The sequence below is a fragment of the Mobula hypostoma genome, chromosome 11 (assembly GCF_963921235.1).
Source record: "Mobula hypostoma chromosome 11, sMobHyp1.1, whole genome shotgun sequence".
NCBI classification, from domain to species: Eukaryota; Metazoa; Chordata; class Chondrichthyes; order Myliobatiformes; family Myliobatidae; genus Mobula; species Mobula hypostoma.
Window position 1 is genome coordinate 13,869,666 of NC_086107.1, and position 25,815 is coordinate 13,895,480.

General features: G+C 40.6%; 1 protein-coding gene across 1 annotated transcript in view; it reads right to left on the reverse strand.

Moving 5' to 3' along the window:
- Positions 1 to 25,815, reverse strand: part of ano1a (anoctamin 1, calcium activated chloride channel a) — a 295,780-nt gene that overhangs the window by 163,043 nt on the left and 106,922 nt on the right. The window contains exons 7-10 of the mRNA XM_063061696.1: positions 18,580 to 18,634; positions 4,245 to 4,296; positions 3,757 to 3,812; positions 1,559 to 1,600 (exon numbers count right to left, since the gene is read on the reverse strand). Of these exons, the coding sequence (XP_062917766.1) occupies positions 1,559 to 1,600; positions 3,757 to 3,812; positions 4,245 to 4,296; positions 18,580 to 18,634 (205 nt within the window). The remainder of the gene's footprint in view (positions 1 to 1,558; positions 1,601 to 3,756; positions 3,813 to 4,244; positions 4,297 to 18,579; positions 18,635 to 25,815) is intronic.

A 25,815-nucleotide genomic window follows, 5' to 3' on the forward strand; every position in this document is an offset into this window, starting at 1 on the left:
GGCAGTGAAGTGGGTGTGTAGAAACCTGAAAAGAAGCAATTACACGCAGTACTTGAGCTGCAGGTAAATGGATGGGAATGGAGCTGGTCCTACCCAGGCAGATAAATTGAGAAGAGAACAACGTCATGGGAGCTATCTGTGAAATTCATTGGCACAGACTGATGGAGACCAAGTGATTGGGTATACTTAAAGCTGAGGTTAATAGGTTTTTAATTAGCAAGGGTGTCAGACATTATTGGAAGAAGTCAGAAAAATGGGGTTGAGAGGGAAAATGAATCAGCCACGAGCAGACTCGATGGGCCGAAATGGCTTAATTCAGTTCCTATGTCTTATGGAACAATGAGGGGTGGTTTGTCCCCATTACACGAATATGCATCTTTTGAAAGGCTAGAGATATTTTAGTATGGGGCAGGGCAATTAGACTCAAATTTTACATTCCAGAAGGAGAAACTGTGGGTTTGCGAGAAGTGACATTTGTGGGCCAGGTGCAGTAGAGCTGTGGACGTAACGCAGCATATCACAAAATCTCCTCCATGAACTCTATACTTCTCGCTAACTCAGTTAAGCAGTCAAAATAATCAAAGACCCCTCCCATGCCAGACATTCTCTCTTCTCCCCACTCCCATCAGGCAGAAGAAACAAAAGCTTGAATGCATATTCCGCCAGGTTCAAGGACAGCTTCCATCCCACTGTTATAAGACTATCGAACAGATCCCTATTACAATAGAATGGATACTCTACCTCACAATCTACCCTGTCACGCTCTTGCATCTTGTTGACTACTGAGCTTTGTCTGTAAATGCAACACTTTATTCTGCATTATGTTATTGTTCCCCCTTGTACTAGATACAAGATTCAACATCCAAATACCTCAATGCACTGTTATAATGAAATTACCTGTATGGATAGAATACAAAGCATTTTTTTTTCCCACAGAACACTGCGACTATAATAAACCAAGTTACCAATTGAAAGTGGAGCAGCTACTTTCAAAGGAGGGGATGGGGAAAAAGGGGTGCAAGCTTAAGGGTTTGTTCTGAATGGTGAGGATAGCATGTTTGATTGAGGAAGGGAAGGAGAGTTCTAGCAGTGAGAATTGTCAGCTACTGCAAGGACTTGGGGAAGTTGGAGCTATTCAACATCATTAAGGGTTAGGGAAAAGATTATTGAATGGATGAGGAGCTCAGTGGAGAGCATAAAAGGAAGAAACTGGAGGAGTACACCTGTTTCAAACTAGTAAATTCAACATAAGTCATAAATAAGAACTGGTTACTTTACGGCTGTTGTAATACCCTGGGCTACAATGTTCATTGTAATTTGCAGAGAGATTTCCTCTGCAAGTACCTCTTGAATAAACCATGTGCACTTCGAGTTTCTTGTGTCTCACAGATACGAATCTGAACCTCAAGTCCATTGCCAAGTGTAAAAAAAACTTAATGAACACAGGTAAAAGGTTACGGTAGGTGGGACACTAGGGGGAAGTATCAAATATTCTGGAACCTGTTGTCAATTACAGGAACCTTTCAAATCTCCATTTCAACATTTCAGTTACACTTACCTTCCTGTCATTTTCTTCTATGGACTCTCCTCTGTAATGACCCTGTAGAAAGTTCAAGTAGATCATGTGAGCTGGAAGAAATTGCATTCTTTGCCCGCTTCCCTTCTTTACAATATTATATTAAATTATTTAATACATTACATTATAACAAATGATTTCAACAAGTTTTTGCATTTTCCAAATTTGCCCAGTGAAAAACTGAAGGAGGAACATACTACAAGTACACAACAAACAAGCAAAACTTTATAAAAAATAAAAAACAACGGTCAGAAGTACTCAGGATAGGCAGTGTTCTATGGGGTAACCTGTCGGCAAAGACGGAGAAATGTGAAACCAAGTGCATTTAAGAACATATACCACAGAACACCACAATACAGTACAGGTCCTTCAGCCCACAATGCTGGGCTGACTTTTCAACCTTCTTTAAGACCAATCTAGCCTTTCCCTTCTACATAGGCCTTCATTTTTCTGTCATCCTTGTTTCTAAAGAGTTTCTTAAATGTCCCTAATGTATTTACCTCTACCGCATTCCACTCTCTGTGTAGAATACTTACCTCTGATGTTCCCCCCTCTACTCTCCTGCAATCACCTTGAAGTTATGCCCCCAGGTATTAGCCAGTTAAGCTGCCGAGAAGGAAGACTGGGGAGAATAAAAGGGAATGGCTGGGATGAAGATAATCCAATTAATGGATGGAGAGCAATTAGAGAAATATAAAAGAATCTGGGAGAAATTGGATGCACAACATGGCAGCCCCCATCAACCTGAAACAAAAAGGCTGCTGGAACGGCTCAGCAGATCAGGTTCCCAACAGATGTTGCCCGACCTGTTGAATATTTTGACTCCAAAATCATCTATTAGATCAAATCCAAAACACTGTTTTCTTTTTAAACAGTAGAGAAACAAGAGGCAAATTATCCAGACGACACCAGGGATTCCCATCATAAGCAGGACAAGAGAATTTGCCCTTTGCATAAAAGCCATCCAATAAAATGTGTTTGGGGTGTATGGGGTTTCCAGGGAGGGGTAGCACCTCTGGTGAAGGGGCTTGTCATGTCCATTCTGGAACAGCTCATTCACCTTTGGTCGCCACCGCACATTCAGCTCTCACCTATGGCTTCAAGAAGCTGTTTGTGGTGACAGCGGCCACACCCAAGCACACAGTTTCAACAGGCAGGCTAAATCAGGTGATGGTAGCCGGCAGCTTCATACCCTGCTGCGATTGGGACACACCTGTCCTGGCATGTGAAGTCAGCTCTGGTGGACTGGGCAAATGGATCTACAGTGAGATCCAATGGCCAGGAAGGCAGATCTGCAATGCTCTGTGGAGAGCGAAGGGCATGACGAGGCACAGAAGATGTCATGGTCATCAGCTGCAACCAAAGATGACGCCAGTATGTGATGCTTATTCGTCCGACTGGACCCAGACCTCTGAGGTTGAGAGATTGGAACTGCTCTAGCGCAACAGCCTTTCCATTCTTAAAAACTCTCCCGCACAGGTTTCCTGTCATCGTCGCACACGATGGAGAACCACCAAAAAGTATCTATTACCAAAAGGGTGGCTAGGTTGTCAATTCCAAAAGCAAGGATGTTAACACTGAAAGGTCACACTATTGTCTCCAAAATTCATCTGCTCAATCGACCTCTCCAGTTCTGCCTCTTAATGGCTAATACCAGGAGGCATAACTTTGAGGTGATTGGAGGAAAGTTCAGAGAGGATGTCAGAGGTAAGTGTTTTTTTTTTATAAAAATCACACAGAGAGCAATGGGTGCATGGAATGCCTTGCCAGGGGTGGTGGTAGAGGCAAACACAATAGGGATATTTTAAAAACTCTTAGATAGGCACATGGATGCTGGAATAATGAAGGACTCCATCGGAGGAAAGGGTTAGATTAATCTTGGAGTACGGTAAAAGGTCGGCACAATATTGTGGACTGAAGGGACTGTATTGTGCGGCAATGTTTCATGTTCTTAAATGCAAAAATGAATTTTACCAAAAATATGAAACATATTTAGAAAGAAGATTTAGAATTTCTACTTGTACATTGCATTGCTACTTATTGCAAACACAACACATGAAATGCAATGTTATCAAAAAGACTAGAGTGCATTAACAAGTCTCCCTCACTCAACACACTTGTATCATAATGTTGTAACATTTTCTTGTCCTTGGCATGTATTACGGATTAATATTACTTACGTCATGTAAAGGATAGGCTGCAACATAAACTCCACTGGCAAGAAGACTGGTGATCCCTACATCAAAAAAAAAATGCTGGTTTCAGTTCACAACACATTTTGTTATCAAAGGATGTGTACAGATTACAACTCTGAGTTTTGTCATTGGAGAATGCAAGGAAAATCTAACAGCAAATGCATCAATTGCCGAAAAAAAGTGCTTAAATACAAAATTTCTTTTTTGATCATCTAAATGCAAAGAAATAAATTGCAAAATAATCAGACAAGCCACTTAAATTTTTTAAACTGTGCACCAAGAATGTGGATAGAGACTAATAATGCCAGACTGGGGTTGGATGTTCATCTGGGCAGAAGTGCTGAGCAAGCTGCATCTTTGGTGTTATCTACTCGTGCCTAACTTCACAACAGATTTACTACTATGTCAAGTTTATTATCAATCTTTATGGGCATGCATCTTACGATGAAGATTAGGAAGCAAATCTGTTTTACCCATGCTGTATTTGGCTTTGGTGCAGGTTGTCCTTTTTAAAATTTCATAAACCTGGGAGAGAAAAAGAGAAAGTTGATACTTCATGGTGAAACTACATTATTAATTATTTTTCTCCTGGTTGTAAAGGGTGTCAGAATATTTGTTACATCAAGAAATCAAGGTACAACTCCGATGACCAAGCAGGTGCTTTTCAATTGCAACAGTATACTTGGTAAACTCTGAGCAACATCGAAGCAGTGTTAGAAAATGTATGCATATTTAGAAGCAAATTTCCCATGTCTTGTTGTTTGATGACATGGGGAAATGATCTAAATAACTCTAAATGATCCCAACCCATAGTTGTTAGCGTAATGCTTCACCATGCCAGCTGTAAGATCAGGGTTCAATATACACCACTGTCTGTAAGGAGATTGTACGTTCTTCCTGTGATCTTGTGGATTTCATCCTGCTGCTCATTTTCCTCCTGCATTCCAAAGACGTACAGGTTAGGGTTAGTAAGTCCTAACCTATTCAACCTTTCCCTGTAACTCAGGTCCTCAAGTCCTGGCAATATCCTTGCAAATCTTCTCTGCACTCTTTCAATCTTATTGATAACATTCCTGTAGGTAGGTGACCAGAGCTGCACTCAATATTCCAAATTTGGCTTCAATGCCTTATGCAACTTCAACCTAACATCCAATATTCACTGCCCTATTTTATGAAGACCAATGTGACAAAAGCTCTCTTTATGACCCTATCTACCTGTCAGGGAACAATGGATCTGTATTTTCAAATCCCTCTGCTCTGCCCCAAAGGGATCTGGGTGTACAGATCCATAATTTCTTGAATTCCTACCCAGTCCAGATACGGAGCAACATGGATGACTCTTAACTAACCTCTGCAATAGAAACAGTGACCGACCATGGTGAAGTCATTTAAAGGCTGGCAACAAACAATAACCTTGCCACTGAAATCAACACCCTGATGAATTAATGCAATTTTATCTATAGTTTGTATTAAATACAGCAGAAGTACCATAGTAATGAAGTGAGTCGTGCTTTTCTGGTAAGATGGCATTGTGTTCGATCTCAGCGGCTTTGAAGGAGCCAACCAAAGGTGCTTTTTTTTTTTAAAAATGTATTTTTTTTTAAAATCACAAGACCCTGGGGGATATTAAGCACCTAAAGTATTGCAGGTCTACCGCATCAGCGTTTTGCTCATTGGTGGAAAAACTAAAGGAGCTGGACTTGGTGTAGATTGTGTTGCTGCCTGTGTCAGAGAGCATTGGAGAATTCGGTGCATGAAGGCAATGTGCAGTCTAACAGTGAGTGATCGTCTTAGTCCCTTCTTACTTGTGATTGTAAGATCCTGTTTGACATTGCCAGTGTGCAATGCTGCAAGTCTGATTCACTGATTTATTGGTGGGTGGTGGGACAGCTGCATGGCCTCGGTCATAGCAAGGATTAGGCCTCAAACCATGGTCTTGCCTATGTACAGCCAACCAGGAGGGAGGCATTGCAATCAGGGTGCTCCACTGGAGTGCTGGGGGCAGTGTGACTCCAAGCTGGAGTTGGTGCTGTCCCCAGTGTTGGCTCAGCAGAAGACAAGCCATATTGCATTCGACTTCAGACTGCTGCAACATTCATGACTCGGGATCTTGGACTATATTTTCTTTTTTGTGACTGTGTTTATTGATACCTTGTACGTGCCTACTATGTGGCTTGTGCTTATATAACTACTGGTACTGTTATTTTTGTACCTTGCCCTGGGGAGGAGAAGATGGCGGCGCAACGCAGCGCACGCGGCCGCTCCGAAATGATATCGGTATTTGTTAAGTAGGTACCGTGCACAATCATGATTTGATGGAGACAGACATGAGAAGCACGGGAGAACATCTGGAGAAACTTCTGAAATGCCTGCTTCGCTGCTGCTGCTACTGTGCGATCGAGAATCTCTGGAGGGGAAGGCCCCAGATCTTCGGCTTTGCCTAATGCCTGTTTCCGGGGCTGGGGTGGAAGCGCTCGGCAGAGATGGTGCTCAGTGCTGCAGGCTCGAAGTTTTCGGATGGACTCAGGAGTCGGCTGTGGTTGGGTGCTTCCAGGGTGCTGCATCGGCAAGTTTGCGGCGCTGGAGGTTCATGGCAGGGAGAGTTTTTCTTCCTTCTACCGTCTGCGTGAGATGATGGGACTTTCGAGAGTCTTTGAGACTTTGTTTTTTTACCATGCCCATGGTCTGTTCTTTATCAAATTACGGTATTGCTTTGCACTGTTGTAACTATATGTTATAATTATGTGGTTTCTGTCAGTTTTTCAGTCTTGGTTTGTCTTGTGTTTCTGTGATATCATACTGGAGGAACATTGTATCATTTCTTAATGCATGCATTATTAAATGACAATAAAAGAGGACTGCTTGTCCTCAATCTAAATAACACTTTTGTTTGGCTGTATTCATGGATATTCATGTATGGTTGAATGACAATTAAAGTTGAATTTGAACTACTGATTTCTTGAGAAGTTCAAATCCCACTATTGTAGCTAGGGAATCTAAACTCAAGTTATTGAAGTTATAATTTTAAGAAGATTCTTTTTGCAAATGTAATAATGAAACAACCAGTCTTCCTATTGGGGGAGGCAATACCATCCTTACCCTGGCTGGCATATATGGAACTCCAAGCTCACCAGTAGTGGTGACTCTTAAATGTCCCCCTGAACTACCACAGCAGCGAGGCTTGGATGATAAGTGCTAGCATTACCTATGACATCCACATGACATTAAAACTTAAAAGTCAAAAATCTTTAAAAATTAAAATGTAGAGGCAATTTTAATTTTGAACTTGACTCTGCATGTTTACAAGGTGAATTTTTAAGTAAATAGTTTTGTATTAAGTTTTCCTCCCCAGTTCCAATATTTGTAATTTTTAAAATACAAGCAAATTTACTGTATAATTTGCACAGTTTAGCATTAACATGAGCAAGCTTAATATTTGGATACATTAAAAAAATGCATAAGTTAAATCTATTCAGCAAATCACCAGTTAGCCAATGGGATAATACCAGTAGTTTGTGAGGTTAAAAATTACAAAAGTAAACATTTGCATTTGAAGATCAGTTTTAAATACCACCTCTCCCCACCCCCACCATCCTCTGAAGGTGTGTCAAGGACTGAGCCACTGACAACAGCAAGACGGTGATACTACTAGACCTGGTATATCATCAACAAAGTGACCCATGTATCCTCAGAATGGAGACGTTGGGGCAGGAGGGAGATATATTTAGAAATTAGTAGCTGTGTGGGACAGAAACAAACTTGGATCATAATCAGAAGTTCCTATCAAATTGAGACAGTCACCATTTCTTCCAAGGCAAAATTTCTTCTTGAAAAGATGCTCCATTCACAACATTGAGAAACTTTCTAATCCAAGTCTGTTGACAAAAGCTGATGGGAAAACTGCTGAGTGTAAGTGGGGGGAGGGAGGAGTTGTGTGGGTGGAATAAAAGGTTAACTTCACTTCCCACATCAGCCATGGATCAGCTGGCAAATGATTCAGAAGGACGCAGGCTCAAGTCCCATCCCATTGGGTCAAATCAAGTCTCACTCCAGAGAGTAGAGCGTGCCAAAAACAACAACATCGTGATTGCAATGATGAAGGGAAACTGCACAGACTGTCAAATGAATTTTGATGTACAGACCTTGTTGCAAATGAAGGCATTGCTTTGAAGAGCGGGAAAGGCATCACATTATTCTGGCCAATATCTAACCCCTAATGAACACTTGGGATCACCAACATGTTGCCGTTTACAAAAAGCTCGGTTTTATTTGTCACATGTATATCCAAACTTGCAGGGAAATGCATCATATGTGGCAAATCAAATCAGTGATAACTGTACTGGGCAGCCTGCAAGTGCTGCCACGCTCCAGCACCAATACAGCAAGCCCAATGCTCGCCAATCCTCCCCCCACCCCCATCCCACACATCCTTGGAATCTGGGAGGAAACTGGAACACTTGGAGGAAACCCACACGGCCACAGGGAGAACACACAAACTCCCCACAGGGAGCACCAGAAATCAAACTTGTTACCCGTTAAGCAATAGGCCGATAAACTACGGTGCTGTTCCAACTCGTAGAATGCAAAATGATTGTAACATGTCAGTGAACACACTTCAGGGATACTTCATTAACCAGAAGCACTATAAAATGCAAGCTTCCCTTATTTCTGAGAAGTGAGTAGAACCTGGAGACACAGAGGTACTTGTTGCCTTGTAAAAGGGCAAGAAAATAGCATAGAGGAGAAATGTGATGGGTTTTATGTTCTCAGTTACAACTCTCAAGATTATAACCTTCTAATGGATTAGTACATCATTTCTCTTCATAGAACAAGGTTTCCCAACATATTTTTATGCCATGGACTAATATAATTAAACAGGGGGTCCATAGACCAAGATTGAGAACCCCTGACATAGAAGAGGGAGCTAGTAATAAAGCAGCTATTAATCTGGCTATTAATAAATTGGCTATTAAAAAGCAGTGTCTCAAATTGTTATCAGGATAAAAGATGCATTAAACCAAATTACAGATCAGTTAACAATGATTACAGTACAAGCTTCACTGAATATTGTTGATATCTGGGAGTCAAAATCTAGTCATAGAACATTACAGCACAGGAACAGGCCCTTTGTGCCAAACTGTTATTCTGCACAGTACCTTCAACCTGCACCTAGACCATAGCCCTCCCATCCATGTAGTTATCCAAACTTCTCTTAAAAAATCTTGAAATCAAATCCACAGCCACCACTTCTGCTGGCACCTTGTTCCACATCCTCATCACCCCCTGAATGAAGACATTTCCCCCATGTTCCTTTCACCCTTAACCCATGACCTCTAGTTCTAGTCTCACCCAATATTCCACATTGCTTGGAAATCACTATATTAATTGAACTTCAGCAACTTGAGAGATTTTTGTTAAATATAAAAGGAGCTTGTACACAAAGTATTTATATTTGAAACCTTCAGTGAAGGTTCAGAATAATATGCACTAGGGAATACTTTGAGCCTGGTCAGATACTGGGAAACACAGAAAAATGGCAGGCTACAGAACCTAGCCCAAAATGAGACTCGAGAAGTTTAATAACGTTTATGCGAATGAGGAAGAAACACATAACATCGTGTGTGTGTAAAGAAAGTGACATCTAAATATTATTTGCGATGCAACTTATTTCCACTCTGAGCAGAAACAGAGGTTCTGCCGATGTTGTAAATCCAGAGCAACACAGATAAGATGCTGGAGGAACTCAGCAGATCAGGCAGCATCTATGGAGAGAAATAAACAGTCTATGTTTTGGATTGCGACCTTTCATCGGGAATGGAAAGGAAGGGGGAAGATGCCAGAATATTCTTAAGCAGACCTGCAGCAAAGGTGAAGAAGGCAAGAGAGCACATGTAAAATTGTTTTGACAAGAAAGTAGGTCAAATTGTTCATTTTGAGTTGTTTTATGATTTGTAAATGAGTTCTTATTATACACCCTTGAAGTGTTTGAATGTACAGGTTTACAGAAGACCTTAAAATTCTGTAAGAAAGCGATAGCGTTGAGACAGGTGAAAAATGGCAGAGAATGCAAGCAGCCTAAGCTGATGAGTAATAAGCGAGGCACAGCTTTGGCCAAATGAGGATGGCCAAAGGATGGCAAGGCAAGTGAAGAAAAACTGTCCGTTCAAAGCTTAGCAGAGCAAACATGGAAATTAATCAGTTATGACATACTGCCTGCAGAATATGAATTACTGATACCCAGAGAGGACAGACAACATGTCCAGAGAGAGGATACTATAACCAGGGGTTCCCTACCTTTATTAATGCCATGGACCCCTACCATTAACAGAGGGGTCCATGGCTGCAAACCCCTGCCTTAAACAATGAAAGTATAACATCTAATCACGAAAGATGGAAGCCAAGTAATTGCAGCATTGCTTGAAAAAAGACAAACTGTTAAATCTCAATTAACAATTTTTCTGATTGTAATCTGTAAATCACAATAAGAGTAAAAAGAACTATTTTCATTAACAGTATGCACTTTGCTTCTTAGAGACTAGATGATCCTTGCTGCCAAACTGAGCTGCAAAATGGCTCAGGACAATTTTCTCAATGCGTTCTCAACAGAAAGCTAAAAATAAATGCATACGGAAGAGGTCAAGAACCCACACTAACGCCCACTGACCATTCTCTTTGCCACAAGCCAAGTGACATCCAAGGCTTTCCAATCAATTCCATTGGTTTGATCCAGACATCTTATTTATTCTGAATACACGATACTGATACAAGAACAACACAAATGAGGAACTCAGCTGGTCAGGTAGCATCAATGCAGGGAAGTGGACAGTCGACATTTCAGGTCAAGACTCCTTCTCAGGACTGGAAGGAGGCAAGATAGCAGGTATGAGATGTTGGGGGGGGGGGAAGAAAGAAATGGTGGAGCAAGATCTGACAGGTGATAGGTGGACCCAGATGTTAGAAGAATTCGTCAGGTCCAAAAGGCAAGTAATGAACGATGGTATTCAGAGTGGAAATTAGGCAGAAAGAAATGAACCTGCCAGTCCTGATGAAGGGTCTCAGCCCGAAATGTTTAACCCTTTCCACAGATGCTCCCTGACCGGAATCCTTTCAGCATTTTAGGTGCGATGCTCTGGATTTACAACATCTGCAGAAACTCTTGTGTCTATGAAGTACTTCCAATTTTGATTGTCTCCATCTAAATTCATCTCTCTTTTTCTCCAGACCTCTCTCTTTCCACAAAGAATCTTGTTCTATGCCCTAGTCTTTCAACAGAAGGCACAGCAGAAGTTACACCAACTAAGTATCTCCATTTTTTCCAGATTTTCAGTGTTTGAGCACTAAGGGCAGATTATGGCCCACCAGATGATTCACCTGTCCTTTGCTCAATTGCCCTATAGCCAGTGAAAAGTTCCCAAGATGTACAGTACTGTGCAGAAGTCTTAAGCTAGGGTGCCTCAGATATCTGAACAGTCCTGTATAATTTTATGTATTGTGTACTGCTGCTGCAAAAGAAAAAAAACAAAATTCATGACATATGTGAGTGATGGTAAACCCGATTCTGATAATGGGTCTCTATTGTGGACTGAGAATGGGAAGCACAGGGGCAGGGAGAGGAGAATCATGGTTGAGAATAGGGAAAGGGAGAGGTGAGAGAGTGGAAAGCACCAGGGAAACATTCTGTAATAATCAATAAACCAATTGTTTGGAATCAAATGACCTTGCCTGGCTGTGTGTGTCTGCACCTGTGCCATCCCTCCCTCCACCCCAGCACCCAGCACTCCCCCTCTGCCACCTCATCCACACCCCTCCTGTGGCACTCCACCGTCACCATTGCCACCATCCTTTGCTCCCACCAGACTTACAAACTCATCCTTCACTCCACGTTGACCAATACAATACTGGTCAAAAATCTTAGGCAACCTAGCTATATATATGAGCACAGAACTGTATTTGTCACACCTCTTTGGAAGTAGGATGCAACAGGGTAAAGAGGGAGGTCAAAATTGCCAAATACTGCCTCTCCTTGTGAGAAGATTTCTGCACTTATCACATCAGTGACTATTTTAAGATAGCTCAAGCATCACCTTGGTTTGCAGGCATTTAAGTTTTAAATGTGTCCACCTTCAGAGACTCATTAGTTGGCCTTAATCAAAACTCAGTCTGACCCAGACTCATTGTTATAATCTCAAGGTGCCTTGTAACCCACTGTTGTGTATTTACCAGAAAGTGAATGAGGCAAACAACCCTGGATAATAATGACACTGGTCCAAGTGGCTTGTCTTAATTTGGCAGCTGATGAAACAAAAACCAAGCAACTCCTTCAAAGGAGATATTCCATGTGGATGGAAAATGTGTCTCCTGGCATTTCCCACATGCTTAATGAGAAACAATTACTCCCATTTAATTAATGCTCTTGCAAGAGACAATGAAGCACGATGGTTTTTGTTGTGAACGGAACTTCTTTTACAGCGTGCTTCTGAGTATAAGCTCAAGAACCAAGAAAATAACCCTTGTTATTGTTTGAGTCTTTACACCAAAGTACAGGGAGTACTTATGTGGGGCAAGGAGGGTGGAAAACAGAAAAGCAACTGAGTTCCAACAAGAACAAACTTACAATTCCACAATGCCAGTCACATCCCTTTAGGAATGTTGCAACAAGCTTCTTGGTTTTAAAAGAAAATATTTCTGAGGTGCCGTCACTCAAAGTTGTGTGATGTCGGAAGTGCTGTAGTGAATTTGTTTGCAGTAAGCTTAAGAACGTTATCTTGTTGAGTACCAGATGCATTCCCAGGACATGAGCGACATCTCTCCTTCAAAATAAGACCATAGGACAGTAAGACATAGGAGCAGAATTAGGCCGTTTGGCCCATCCAGTCTGCTCTGTTACTTGATCACAGCTGATTTAATTTTCCCTGTCTAAGGCAATGAATTCCACAGATTCTCCTCCCCCTGGCTAAAGAAATTTCTCATCTCCGTTCTAACTGAATACTTGTATTTTGAGGCTGTGCTCTCCGCTCCTAGACTCTTCCACTATTGGGAATATACTGTCCATGTCTGCTCTATCTAGGCCTTTTAATATTCTGTAGGTTCAATGAGATGCCCCCTCCCCATTCTTCTTGATATAAACTCGTCCATGGACTCTCATTGCCACCCAAGGATGCAGGTGGGATCTCAGCTGAAAATCTCATTTGGTTGCAATATTACAGCCCCAAGTGTGGCATTGGAGTATCAGACGATATTTTTGCATTGCAATCCCTGCAGTTTAGACTGGGCTGTTTGACCACCAGTGAAGTGAAAGCCCACAGTAGGTGCTTGCCTCCAAAGTCAAGTAAATAAAATCATTTGATTTGTTCGTAATTAACATACTTATTTCTTGATTTCCTTAGGTTATAATACTCATAAGGAACTCTTTGATTTGCCAAATGATAAAACATTATAGCATACTTGTCATGGGAATTTTGTGCGATAAGAGCAACTGAACTAAGTATTTACCAATCATCTCTGCAGGGGCGCAAATTAAATACAACATTAATGAGCTTCTTTACAATTCTGGGAAATAGAAATTGCTTCCTTTTCACAGCACCGAAGTCTTATTAGTGTTAGTATCACAAGACCATATGATCATAAGGCATAGAAGCAGAATTAAGTCATTTGGCCCATCAAGTCTGCTCCACCATTCCATCATTGCTCTCAACACCATTTTCCTCGTCTCCTTCCTGAAACCTTTGATACCTTCGACCTCCACTTTAAATATACCAATGACTTGGTCTCCACAGCCACCTGTGGCAACAAATTCCAGAGACTCATTATGGTCTGGCTGAAGTAATTCCTTCTCATCTCCGTTCTAAACAGACGTCGCTCTATTCTGAGACTGTGTCCTTTGGTCCTAGGCTCCTCCATTATAGGAGAACATCTTCTCCACATCCTATCAGCATAGCATCCTGCACAATCTCTGCTTCATTCATTTTTGCAGGGATAATATGGTACAAAAACACACCAATATATTAAATAGTTTCAAAATAACTCCAATTGTCTCACCCCTTCAAATTTTTTCCCCTCCATAATCATGCACTTTGAATTCTGACTGGGTGCTAAACAGTTGCCCATAATTAATTTTGAATGAGGTTATTTCCAGAGGTAACGTTTAACTATTCAAACTTCTGTAAGCAATTGCATTCATGGAGTTAACTCTGGCACATCTCGTAGTACAGTCAGTATTGGGTTTGTTTACAACATAGAACAGCACAGGACAAGCCTTTCAGCCCACAACGTTGTTCTAAACTTTTAAACTACTCCAAGACCAATCTAAGTCTTCCCTCCTCCATTGGCCACCCTTTTTAAATCATTTATGTGCCCAAGTCTCTTAAATGTCCCTGATGAATGGGCCTTTTATCATCACCCCTGCCAGTGTGTTCCATGCACCTACCACACGGTGGAAAACTACCTTAGAATACCCCAAAAGGCCAGATAGCATCAATGAAAAAGAGTACAGTCGACATTTCGGGCCGTAACCCTTCAGCAGGACTGGAGGAGAAATGCTGAAGAGTAGACATCTACTCCTCAGCTTTTTTCCCTCCAGTCCTACTGAAGGGTTTTGGTCTGAAACGTTGACTGTACTTTGTTCCATAGATGCTGCCTGACCTGTGGAGTTCCTCCAGCATTTTGTGTGTGTTGCTTGGATTTCCAGCATTTGCAGATTTTCTCTCGTGTCTGACATACCCCTATATTTTCCTCCTATCACCTTAAAATTACGCCCCTTTACAGTAGATTAGCCATTCCACCCTTGAAGAAGCTTCTGGCTATCCACTCTTATCATCTGGTACACCTCTACCAAGTCACCTCTCATTCTCCTTCATTCCAAAGTGAGTAGCTCTAGATCACTCAACCCGTCCCACAGGTCTGTGTTGCATCCTAGTAAAGCTCCTCTGCACCCTCTCTAAAGCTTCCACATCTTTCCTATAATGAGGTGACCAGAAATGAAGTCTGGTCCAACCAGTTTTATGGAGCAGCAACATTACCTCATGGTTCTTGAGTTCAGTCCCCTGACTAATGAAGGCCAACATTCCATACACCTTCTTAACCACCCTATCAACTTGTCCATTTAAACACTGATTCAAAGATTCAAATTATGTTTATTATCAAAGTATATATGCAGTATACAACCCTGAGATTCGTCTTCCTATAGTCCATTCTTGGAAATAAATCATGCAATAATTCATTATATAATGGAATTATGGTTTTTCCATGAAATTTCTTGAATTTTTAGCATATGGGAAGTAAAGCAAAGAGTAACAATAACAATCCAAAATATTCAATTCACCTGAAACAAACACTCACACAAGTTAAATGCCACCCATTCAAACAGTAACATCGGAGAGCTCACAATGTTGGAGAAGCTCAATTATTTAGGACACTGACATCATAGCCTCAGTAAGAGACAAACACATTCATTTAAAATTAATAAGATCACCGCTAGCTCCACTGTTGGACCTGGGCCATAGCAAGTCATGGGGATCATGCTGTATACCTGCCCAACAAAAATGGTCTTTCCTACAACCCAAAAGCTGAAGCCGTCTACCAGTTCTATGACCGATGTGCCTAGAATTGATCACTTTACCTCCCTCACCAACCTCCATCTTCCTTCAGCTCTATGCCATCTCTAAAAAAACCTTTGCTACTTCATCAGTAGGATCTTGCACATTGCCCGAGTTCATTCCATCACTAGCCAGAGCATCCTTGACAACCAGATTAGATTTCCTGGAATGCCCTCAAAAACTTCTTCACTGTTGCAAATCTTAGTTCTTTTGTTCCAGATTCACTTTACATTTCAAACTTCTGCTCTCCATTTCTAATAAATATTTTGGTTCAAAGTTAATTTTCCTCATACCAACGTCTCTCATTCCCCCCCTTTGTTTGTCAATCTTTGCTTGTGTATAGTTCTTCCATTGATTCTATTGTATTTCTTTGTACTACTGTGAATGCCCAAAAGAAAATGAATCTCAGGGCAATATATGGTGACATATACATAGTTTACTTTGAACATTGAAGTTTGAAGGTATGTTATCCACATTACTAACAATGGAAAATTACAATGGTAGATATCTCCAACAATACCCTATCCAAGATGGAGCAAGGGGACAACCACAAACCAAAATTGCTGCATTTTCTCCAGCAACTTCCAGAGCATGTGGATTCAACTATATTGCAGGATGCACATTACATTACTACTTTGTACTTCACAAAACAGTACAGCACAGGAAGAATCAACTCGGCCCGCGATCCCTGTGTAGACCACAATGTCAATTTTAACCAATCCAATTCGCTTGCACAAGTTCAACCATGACTTCCTTGTCAAGTTAACAGTACAAATTTCAATTGATTGGCAATTGAGCATTGGCAGAATCTCGTGTTTGTGCATTTCGTGTGTTGTGTGCAGTTGAATCTTTCCCACATTCCTCCTCTCTTTCCAAGAAAAAATCTCATGTGCTCTGCAGGATGAGATCTTGGAGAGTAGGCAACATCACCTACAATTGGTTGAATAGTTCACGGTTGCCTCTACAAATCAGCTAAATCTGATGTCTCAGATGGGAGGCCCAAATGGGGATGTTTGCTCTCCAAATCAATAATACTCCTAAAAATATTGCCACTGCTAACTGATGTGCCTTACTCTCATGGGTCCATTTTCCACAGAGACTGGGCCCAAAGGGGAACAGCCAGAGTCTATTTTTACTTCCTGCCAACTCTGAGTGGTAACAAACAAGTTGCAGGAAGACATTTTCCACAGATCAATCTATCCTTTCAGGTACCAGTCAGTCCAGATGGATGTTGTTCTAGTTCTCTTTTAAAGAAATAGGGTGGGAATGAGACAACATTCTTCAAAAATGCTGAAAGAATTGTTTACAGTTCCTGACGTTTACTGTTTACTGTTACTGGTCTACTGATTTGCCAAGTATGCCTGCAGAAAAAGAATCTCAGGGTTGTATGTGGTGATGTGTATGTACTCTGATAATAAGTTTTTCCTTTGAACTTCGATGAACATTAGAAGGTCAACTAAACTGTTTCTCTCGGCTGAACCTGCTGAGTCACACTGACAGTTTGTTTCACACATCTAGCTAGAGGCAGTGTAATATGGCAAAGAAACAGGTCCTTTGGCCTAACCTGTCTGTGCCCACCATGGTGCCCAACAAACTCTTCTCATTTGTTTATATTTGTCCCACAATCCCACTAAATCCCTCCTATGAATATAATTATAAAAAATGTTATTATTGTACCAGTCTTAACCATTTCTCTTGGAAAATGGTCCAGCTATGCACCACTGAGTGTATAAAGTTGTCTCATCAGGACTGTTAAATCTTTGACCTCTCATCCTATCCCCTCTAGATATTTAGCTCTCCTTCTCTGGGGAAAAAAAAGTCTGCATTTATACACCTTTTTAAGGTCAGCTCTTGGCCTCACAGCACTTGTTTATAAACTCGGGTTCTCAAGTCCTGCTGGCCTCCTTGTAACTCTTCTTTGTACTTCCATTTCTGATTAACTGGACTCTAAAAAAGAAAAAAACTCACACCTGTTCTTCAAGCACAGTTTATTCACTTGTGCACAAGAGGAACATCGTGGCCCCTGTCACCACACTGTTCTGAAGTCTGAACAAAGAAATGCCACTTTTATACCAAATTGATTACAGCATCTGTATATTGACCAGTTGGTGACATTGTGCATGTACAAATTCCATACTTACATAATCAATCACCGTTCACACTACAACAACAGATGTTAATAGTCACATAAACTATAATCTATTAGCCTTGAAGTTAAAGTAATTGCCCCCTAGTTGGCACGTGCCTCGTATCTCTTGATTACATTATTCATTTGTTAGGGTATGGCAAATGGCTCCGGTCCCCCGCCTGTACAAGGAGAAGCTATGTTCTTCAAAGACCTCTCTTGCCTGGGCTGACTACACACTTATCTGTAAAGTGACCTTGCCTGGACGTTACGTTAAATCTTGCCTTGCTGCAGCTTCCATAGTACTCTTTCCTGTTTAATGAAGACTTTCCTATGACAGGGCAACCAAAATAATACACATTACTTGAAATGTGGTACTACCAATATACTGTACTACTGCAACAAAACACTTCACAAAGCGCTTCTGCATTTTGTTTTGCTTCTACGACAACCTCATTCTTTTTAAGCTCATCTTTAGCTTTGATCTAATCCTAGCTACCCCGAGAAGATTCTTGTCAAATCATAAACACCCAAATTGTTCATAATAGAGGACAGATTGCAAAAAAAAGTGCAAGTATATTCACGTTCCAGTTTAGCCTAGGTACTTCTCAGTTATACCAGTGCAATGCTCAGGAGACTTGATTTCCACAAGCAAAATGACTTAGCACCAATATTACACTTTAATTTCCCCTGTGACCGTGGATCATTAGTGAAACATCCAACTCCTTCAGTTAGCCACAGAAAGCAGAAGGAATGTAGAAACAAAAGCAGGAAATGCTGGAAAAATCTCAACAATACAGCAACTACAGAAAGAGAAATGGTCAATGTTTCTCTTTCTGTAGTACTACCCAACTTTGAGTCTTTCCTATCGTTTTACTGTCTCTGCTCAAGAATGAATATCTGCAGGTTTTGATTTTCAAAGAAATATTGAAGTTGTGGTGTGGATCTACGCAAAGTTCAAAAGTTTGAAGTAAGTTCATTATCAAAGTGATAATACACACGAATTGATTTCAATTAAACTATACAAAAAGTTAAGCATTTTAAAAATTATTGGCTTCAATTAGACCATACAGTAATTTCAATACTCACTATTGTGCTTCTTGTTGTACTGCTGAAAAAGTTATCCTTATCAGAAAGATCAAATCTGGGGAAGAAAAAGTTGTTTAATTAAATAAAATATTTTGAATAACCAGATTACATGCTAAAATCATAATAGCAGTCAAGGAATTATCAAGAAATATCAATTATCAAGGTACAAAATTTTAGAATACCATTTTAGTGAATTGGAATAAAAAAAAGTTTTGTTATGAATGACTTCTACCTTATGCACAGAAAATGAAGAATGCAAAATTTAAAACCTTAGGAGCTCCAGGGAACAACTATCAGAAAATCTGGCGTAAGTTTAGGTCCAAACAAATTGTGTAGAGCTACTGTAGAGAAAAAGAGAATGTATAGTAGCTGAACATTTATTTCAAGACCAGGGTCTAGAAATCCATCCTCTCGTATGCACTGAACAAAAGATTTTGTAATATCTTGAGCTCTTTAGAAATGAAGAACATTGAATCTTAATGAGGTCTAATTCCAGATACAGTATTCAGTCTAATTTCATTAGTGGATCAGATGTTTAGAATAGAAGACACTTTCTGTACTTGGAAAATTGAACTTCCATTCAAATTACAGAACTTAAGTTTAAAATAAATTTATTATCAAAGTATATACATGTCACCGTATACAACCCTGAGATTCATTTTTTGTGGGCATATTCAATAAATACAATAACCATAATACAATCAATGAAAGGCTGTACCAATCGAGTGGATGATCAGTGTGCAAAAGCCAAACCATGCAAATACAAAAATAGAGAAATAATAATATCAATAATAAATAAGCAATAAATAGAGAAAGTTAGATGAAGGGACCTTGAAAGTGAGTCCATAGGTTACGGAAACAGGTCAGTGATGGGGCAAGTGAAGTTATCCCCACTGGTTCAAGAGCATTTTGAAAACGAAGCATTGGATTGTCAAGTTATAAAACCTTCAAACTAACTTTGCATCACCTCGGGAGCAAAGAAGAATGTGTCAACAGCAGCATCAGCGCTTTGATGGAAGTTGGTCAGATTCCATTGGTAACTATCTTGGAAAAAAAGTGTTGGAACATGTCTGCTTCTAAATTGACCGACATCCAAAGTGGATGGAATGTCAAAGTTTCCATTTCTTTTTTCCCCCTGCCTGGGGAGTTTATAAAATGCATTATATTTCCCTTTTATTTCATTGGTGGCATGGTAGTGTATAAGTTTGTGCAATACTTTACAATGCCAGCTATAAGATCTGGGTTCAATTCCCACTGCTGACTGCAAGGAGTTTGTACATTCTCTCTGTGAGCATGTGGGTTTCCTCTGGGCACTCTGGTTTCCTCCCACATTCCAAAGACTTGTGGGTTAGGTTAGTGAGTTGTGGGCACGCAATGTTGGCACCAGAACCACCAACATTGCAGATTGCCCTCAGCACAAACTTGGACTGTGTTGGTCACTGACACAAACCAACATTGTTTCAATGTATGTGTTACAAGTAAAGCTAATCTTTAAGATCTTTATCTTAGAAGTATGAAACTGGCCCTTTCATCTCTCTGGTAAATTGTGAAATCTCATCATAATAGAATTCATCTTGATAACGACTGCACTTGAATTTTGGAGACTCAATGGTTGTAATGCAGGCATTGCACAATAGTAATTATGTCAACCAGCCAATATTTGCATCTAATAATCAATACATTAAGGTTAAATAAGTAGCATATAGATGCAAATTTAGTTTGTTAAATGAAGTAGTCCCACAATATTTTAATGTGTATTGGAATCTGATACCGAATTTCAAAAGTGTCATAATTAATAGTGTCAAACAGGAGGCAGCCCAAATAGTATTGATTTATGTTATTAATCCAAGGAGGCATAATATTTAAAGGAAACACAAAGCAGAGAATGTAATTTCTCTTCTTATAACCCTTCTGCTCATTTTCTGCAGAGAGGTTACAGAGAAGGTAAATGACTCAACATCTCATTAGGTGGCCTGCCTACATTTCGGGAGTGCTCTTCCTACTTTACCAAATTTCTAAGTTCAAAGTATATTTAGTATCAAAGAATGTATACGTTATACAACTTTGAGATTCATCTCCTAACAGGCAGCCATGAAGCAATGAAACCCAAAAGAACTCATACGTAAAAAAAGACCAAGCACCCCAATATATGGAGAGGCGAAAAAAAACCCAAGTTATGCAAACAATAGCTGCAAGCGTATAGCATGCTGAACTGAAGAAGTCCACAAAGAGAATCCCATAGTTCAGCGCTGTGCCAAGTCGTGGAGCAGCGATCGGAACTGGTACGTCCTTCTCCTCGGGCCCCGATACCCTGTCCTTTTCAATCTGGCTCACTGCCTTAATCAATATCTAAACATTGGGTTCAATCACCTCGAAATGCTGTGGGGCCAGGAACCCACCATTTTGATTTAGCCTGTATCCGAGCTTTCTGATTCGGCCCTGCACTCAAATCTCCTTCCAAACATTGGGTTCAGTCACTTTGGCACGAATACAACTACAGGTTAATTAGCCCGTTAAATTATTGCACATTTAATTCAATTTCAATCAGCTTCATCATGAATCACAAAGGATAACTTCATTCGCCCTGTTACTGAACTGTTCCCACAATCTATGAACTCCCCTTCAAGGACTCATCTCATGTTCTTGATATTTATTGTTTATTTATTCTTACTATTTTTAAAATCTCACTTGTATTTGCAGAATTTGATATCTTTTGCACATTGGTTGTTTGCCTGCCCTGTTGGGTGCAGTTTTTCACCGATTCTGTTATATTTCCTCCATTTATTGAGTATGCTCACAAGAAAAATGAACCTCAGGGATGTATATGGTGACATACATGTACTCTGATAATACATTTATTTTGTACTTGCTATTACACTATACTGTACTACTGCCACGAACAACAAATTTCACGACATATGTCAGTGATAATAATTCCAATTCTGATTCTGATCCAGCTGCAGTCAATCCATTTACCACCTCTGGGCCGTCTTGACCGCAACAGACGACAAAAACTCCATCAGCCTCAATAATTAGACACTCTATTTCACTCTTTCCATTGCCAGCTCCAAATCACCACTACCATTTGGGAAAAGCATTTGTTGACTTCCCTCCTGAGTAACTGGTTTCAAAGACTGCATTGCTGCTCTTTGCTGCCAGCAAGCAGGTGTTTCTCTGTATCCTGCCCAGCCAGACACTCACAGGATAATAGATCTGCAAGAACATACCGTCTCTTCCCATCTGAGTGAATTTCTGGAAGCAATTCAAGTTCTCCAACTGAGTTTAAAGTGGAGGAGACCCCAAAGTTACTGGAGTGGGTTGCCTTCCCTAGGAAGGAGTTTGTATCGCAATCTTTTATAATGTGAAGCCCTACCAAAGAACAACTACTGAAAACAAACGTGTTCATGATTTCTTCCCCACATACATTCCAGGAGAATGAATTTAATTCCATATCTTAAGTTTTTGGGTAGTGATTTGTGAATTCTGTAAGGGCGGATTTCTGTGACACAATGGTTGCAATGTAGGGGTTTGTCTGTAATAGTAATTAAATGGGCTGGCCGAACTCAGCATCTAATTGACGCCAATTTCAGTTAATTCCCAAAGGAAAATATTGCAGTTCATAAAAATAAAATACAGCAGAGACTGAAAGCAGGTTGAAAAGAGAAAGGATTATAAAAATAAAAATTTCTAGCATCTGCAGATTTGAAGATTAGTTAGAACTGATAGTGCTGACTTGTACTGGTCGAGGATCACAGATGGCTGTTCATTTGTCAGGGGCAGAGTCATGTTTTTACCCCCTATTATAGCAGGGCATAAATGTTATACTTCAAGGATACAAGGCTTGAAATACTTGCTGCATTCACAAGATGTTTCCCTGCATGCCATTTTTAACGCAGGCATAATTAAATTGACACCTGCATTAAAATAGTAGGAGATTCATAAGGTGCTAAGCCTTCATCTGCTGATATCATTAACAGTCATTGCTTGGCTAGCATCAAGTTCAAGACAAGCACGTTGGATATTCCTCCATCTCGTAGCTTTTCAGATCCTCATTTCAGAATCAGTGCAGTGAAGCAGCTGACAGCGGAATTGCAGTTCAGCTTCCAGTCCAAGAAATTCAAAGGCATTCAGTTGCAGGCTCTTTGAAGCTTTCAAATCCTTCAATCTGTACCTTGCTGTTCTGGCGAAAATCTTCATACCCAATTTTTTCCTCATACTTTCCAAGGCTGTGCATAGGAACCCACACATACAAGATACAGGATGGAAGCAGGCCCTTCTGTCCATCTAATTCATACTGATCATCAAGTCCCCACTTACACTAATCATCTCCCTGTTTTCCTTTCCCCATTCCCCATTCCTACCACAAAACGGCAGGAAGAAGAGATAGCAGCGCACCGCGCACACGCAGCCGTCCAGTGAAAATGATATCGTGTCTGTTAAATAGGGGCCGTGGACAATTCTGATTTGATGAAGACAGACGTGAAAGCACAGAGGAACATCTGGAGAAATTTCTGAAATGCAGGTTCGCTGCCGCTGTTACTGGGCGATGGAGAATCTTCCCAGGGAAGGCCCCAAAATCCCCGGCTTTGCCTGCTGCTGGCGACCCAGATTGAGGTCGAATTGTTCGGATAGAGATGGTGCTCGGTACTCGGTGTCGGAGGGCTGATCGGGGGCTCGAAGTTTTCGGACGACTCAGAGTCAGACCGTGGTCGGGCATGGCAGGGAGAGTTTTCTTCCTTCTCCCGTCTGCGTGAGTTGTTGGACATTTGAGAGACTTTGAACTTTTTACTGTGCCATCTACTGTTCTTCATCAAGTTATGGTATTGTTGCACTGTTGTAACTATATGTTATAATTATGTGGTTTTGTTAGTTTTTTTTCAGTCTTGGTCTGTCCTGTGTTTTGTGATATCACACCAGAGGAAATGTTGTATCATTTTTTAATGCATGCATTACTAAATGACAATAAAAGAGGACTGCGTGTCTTCATAATCTAAAACCTATACTAGGAGCAATAATTACTGGTCAAGTAAGTTATCAATCCAGAAGTCTTTGAGATGTGGGAGGAAACTGGAGCACTGGGGGTAGGGAGACTCACTTGGTCACAGGGAAAACATGGAAACTCCACACAGATGGCACTCCAGGTCAGGTTTGAACCTGGGTTCCTTGAGTTTTAGACAGCAGCTCTCTCTCTGTACCACAATGCTTGTTCACAGGAGTGTGACTTCAGGAGCATCTTTTAAAAGAAAAGGGAAGGGAGCAGTGCTAAGTGCCTCGGAAGTGTGGAGGAGACAGCAACACTCGATCGATTAACCTTACACTCAACAGCAGTAAGACCAAGGAATTGATTGTGGACTTCAGGAAGGAGTGTTTGAGGGAACACACACCAGTCCTCATTGCGGGATCGGCAGTGGAAAGGGTGAGCAGTTTCAGGTCCCTGGCTGTCACCATCTCTGAAGATCTGTCCTGAACCCAACATACCCATGCAGTTGCAAAGAAGTCATGACAGAGACTATATTTCAAAAAGAGTTTGAGGAGACTTGCCCATCAACTGAGACACTCCTAAATTTCTATAGATGTACAGTAGAGAGCATTCTGACTGGCTGCATCTCCATCTGGTATAGAGAGGCTATTGCACAGAATTGGAAAAGCTGCAGAAAGTTGTAAACACAGCCAGCTCCATCATGGGCACCAGCCTCCCCAGCATTGAGGACATCTTCAAAAGACGATGCCTCAAAAAGCAGACACCCATTATTAAGTACCCCCATACCCCCATCACCCGGGACATTCCCTCTTCTCATTGCTACTACCAAGGAGGAGGTACAGAAACCTGAAGACACACACTCAATGTTTCAGGAACAGCTTCTTCCCCTCCACCATCAGATTTCTGAATAGACTATGAAACCATGAACACTACCTCACTATGGTTTTTTTTTAAACAACTCTCTTTTTCCACAACTTAATTTAACTTTTTATATATACTTATTGTAATTTATATATTTTTTATTATATACTGCAATGTACTACTGCCGCAAAACAATACATCAGTGATACCAAACCTGATTCTGATTAAAATGTTTGTAGATAAATATTTTAAAATCAGCTAATATGGTGTTTTAAATGGAGAACTGTAAGGAGAGTGTAATTAGTGATCATTTTAGACCATAAGGCATGGTAGCAGAATCAGGCCTTCAGCCCACCGAGTCTGCTCTGCCATTCCATCATGGCTAATTTATTATCCCTCAAATCCACACTCCAGCCTATGCCGCATAACCCTTGATGTCAATATTAATCAAAAACCTATCAATCTCCACTTTAAATGTATAGTCAATGACTTGGCCTCCACAGCCGTCCGTGGCAATGAATTCCACAGATTCATCACCTCTGCCTAAAGAAATTCCTCCTCATTTCTGTTCTAAAGGGACGACTTTCTGCTCTGAGGCTGTCCCCTCTGGTCCTCGACTGCCCCACCATAGGAAATATCCTGTCCTCTAGGTAGGCCTTTCAATATTCAAGAGGTTTTAATGAGATTCCCCTCATTCATCTAAACTCTGATTACTACACACCCAGAACCAGCAAATGCTTCTCATATGTTAACCCTTTCATTCCCTGGGTCATTTTTGTGAAACTCCTGTGGACCATTTGCAATGTTAGCACATTCTTTCTAGGACAATAATAATTTTATTTACACATGTAGCTACATTAAAATGCAGGCTCAAAGTGTTTTACATAGATTGTAAAGTTAAAAATCGATATAGTCATAAAAGTAAGAGACAAAATTCAAAATTCTAAGTGGAGACACAAGTTATATAGAATAAAATGTATCAGGTATGCCAAATTATGTAAATGCAATCAACAGGCATTGAGTAATCTTCTAAGTTGGCCAAATTTTTTTACAAAGTAGTAGGTTTTTAGAAGTGTTTTGAAATATTCCACAGTACTAGCCTGGAGAATCTCAGTCAGTAGACTATTCTAGATTTTTGGTGCACAAGAGCAAAAGACCGCATCATCAGTTTGTACGTGCTTGGCTCTAGGAACACTAAACAAACCAGCATTTGTGGATCCAAGATCACAGTTAGGGATATGAGGGGATAGAGACTCCAAAATATACAGAGGAACTAGATTATTCAGAGCCTTATCTACAATTAAGGGCATTTTAAAATTGATCCTAAAGGCACAGGCAGCCAGTGTAATGATGACAAAACTTGTGAAATGTTTTCAGATTTTCCTTTTTTTTTG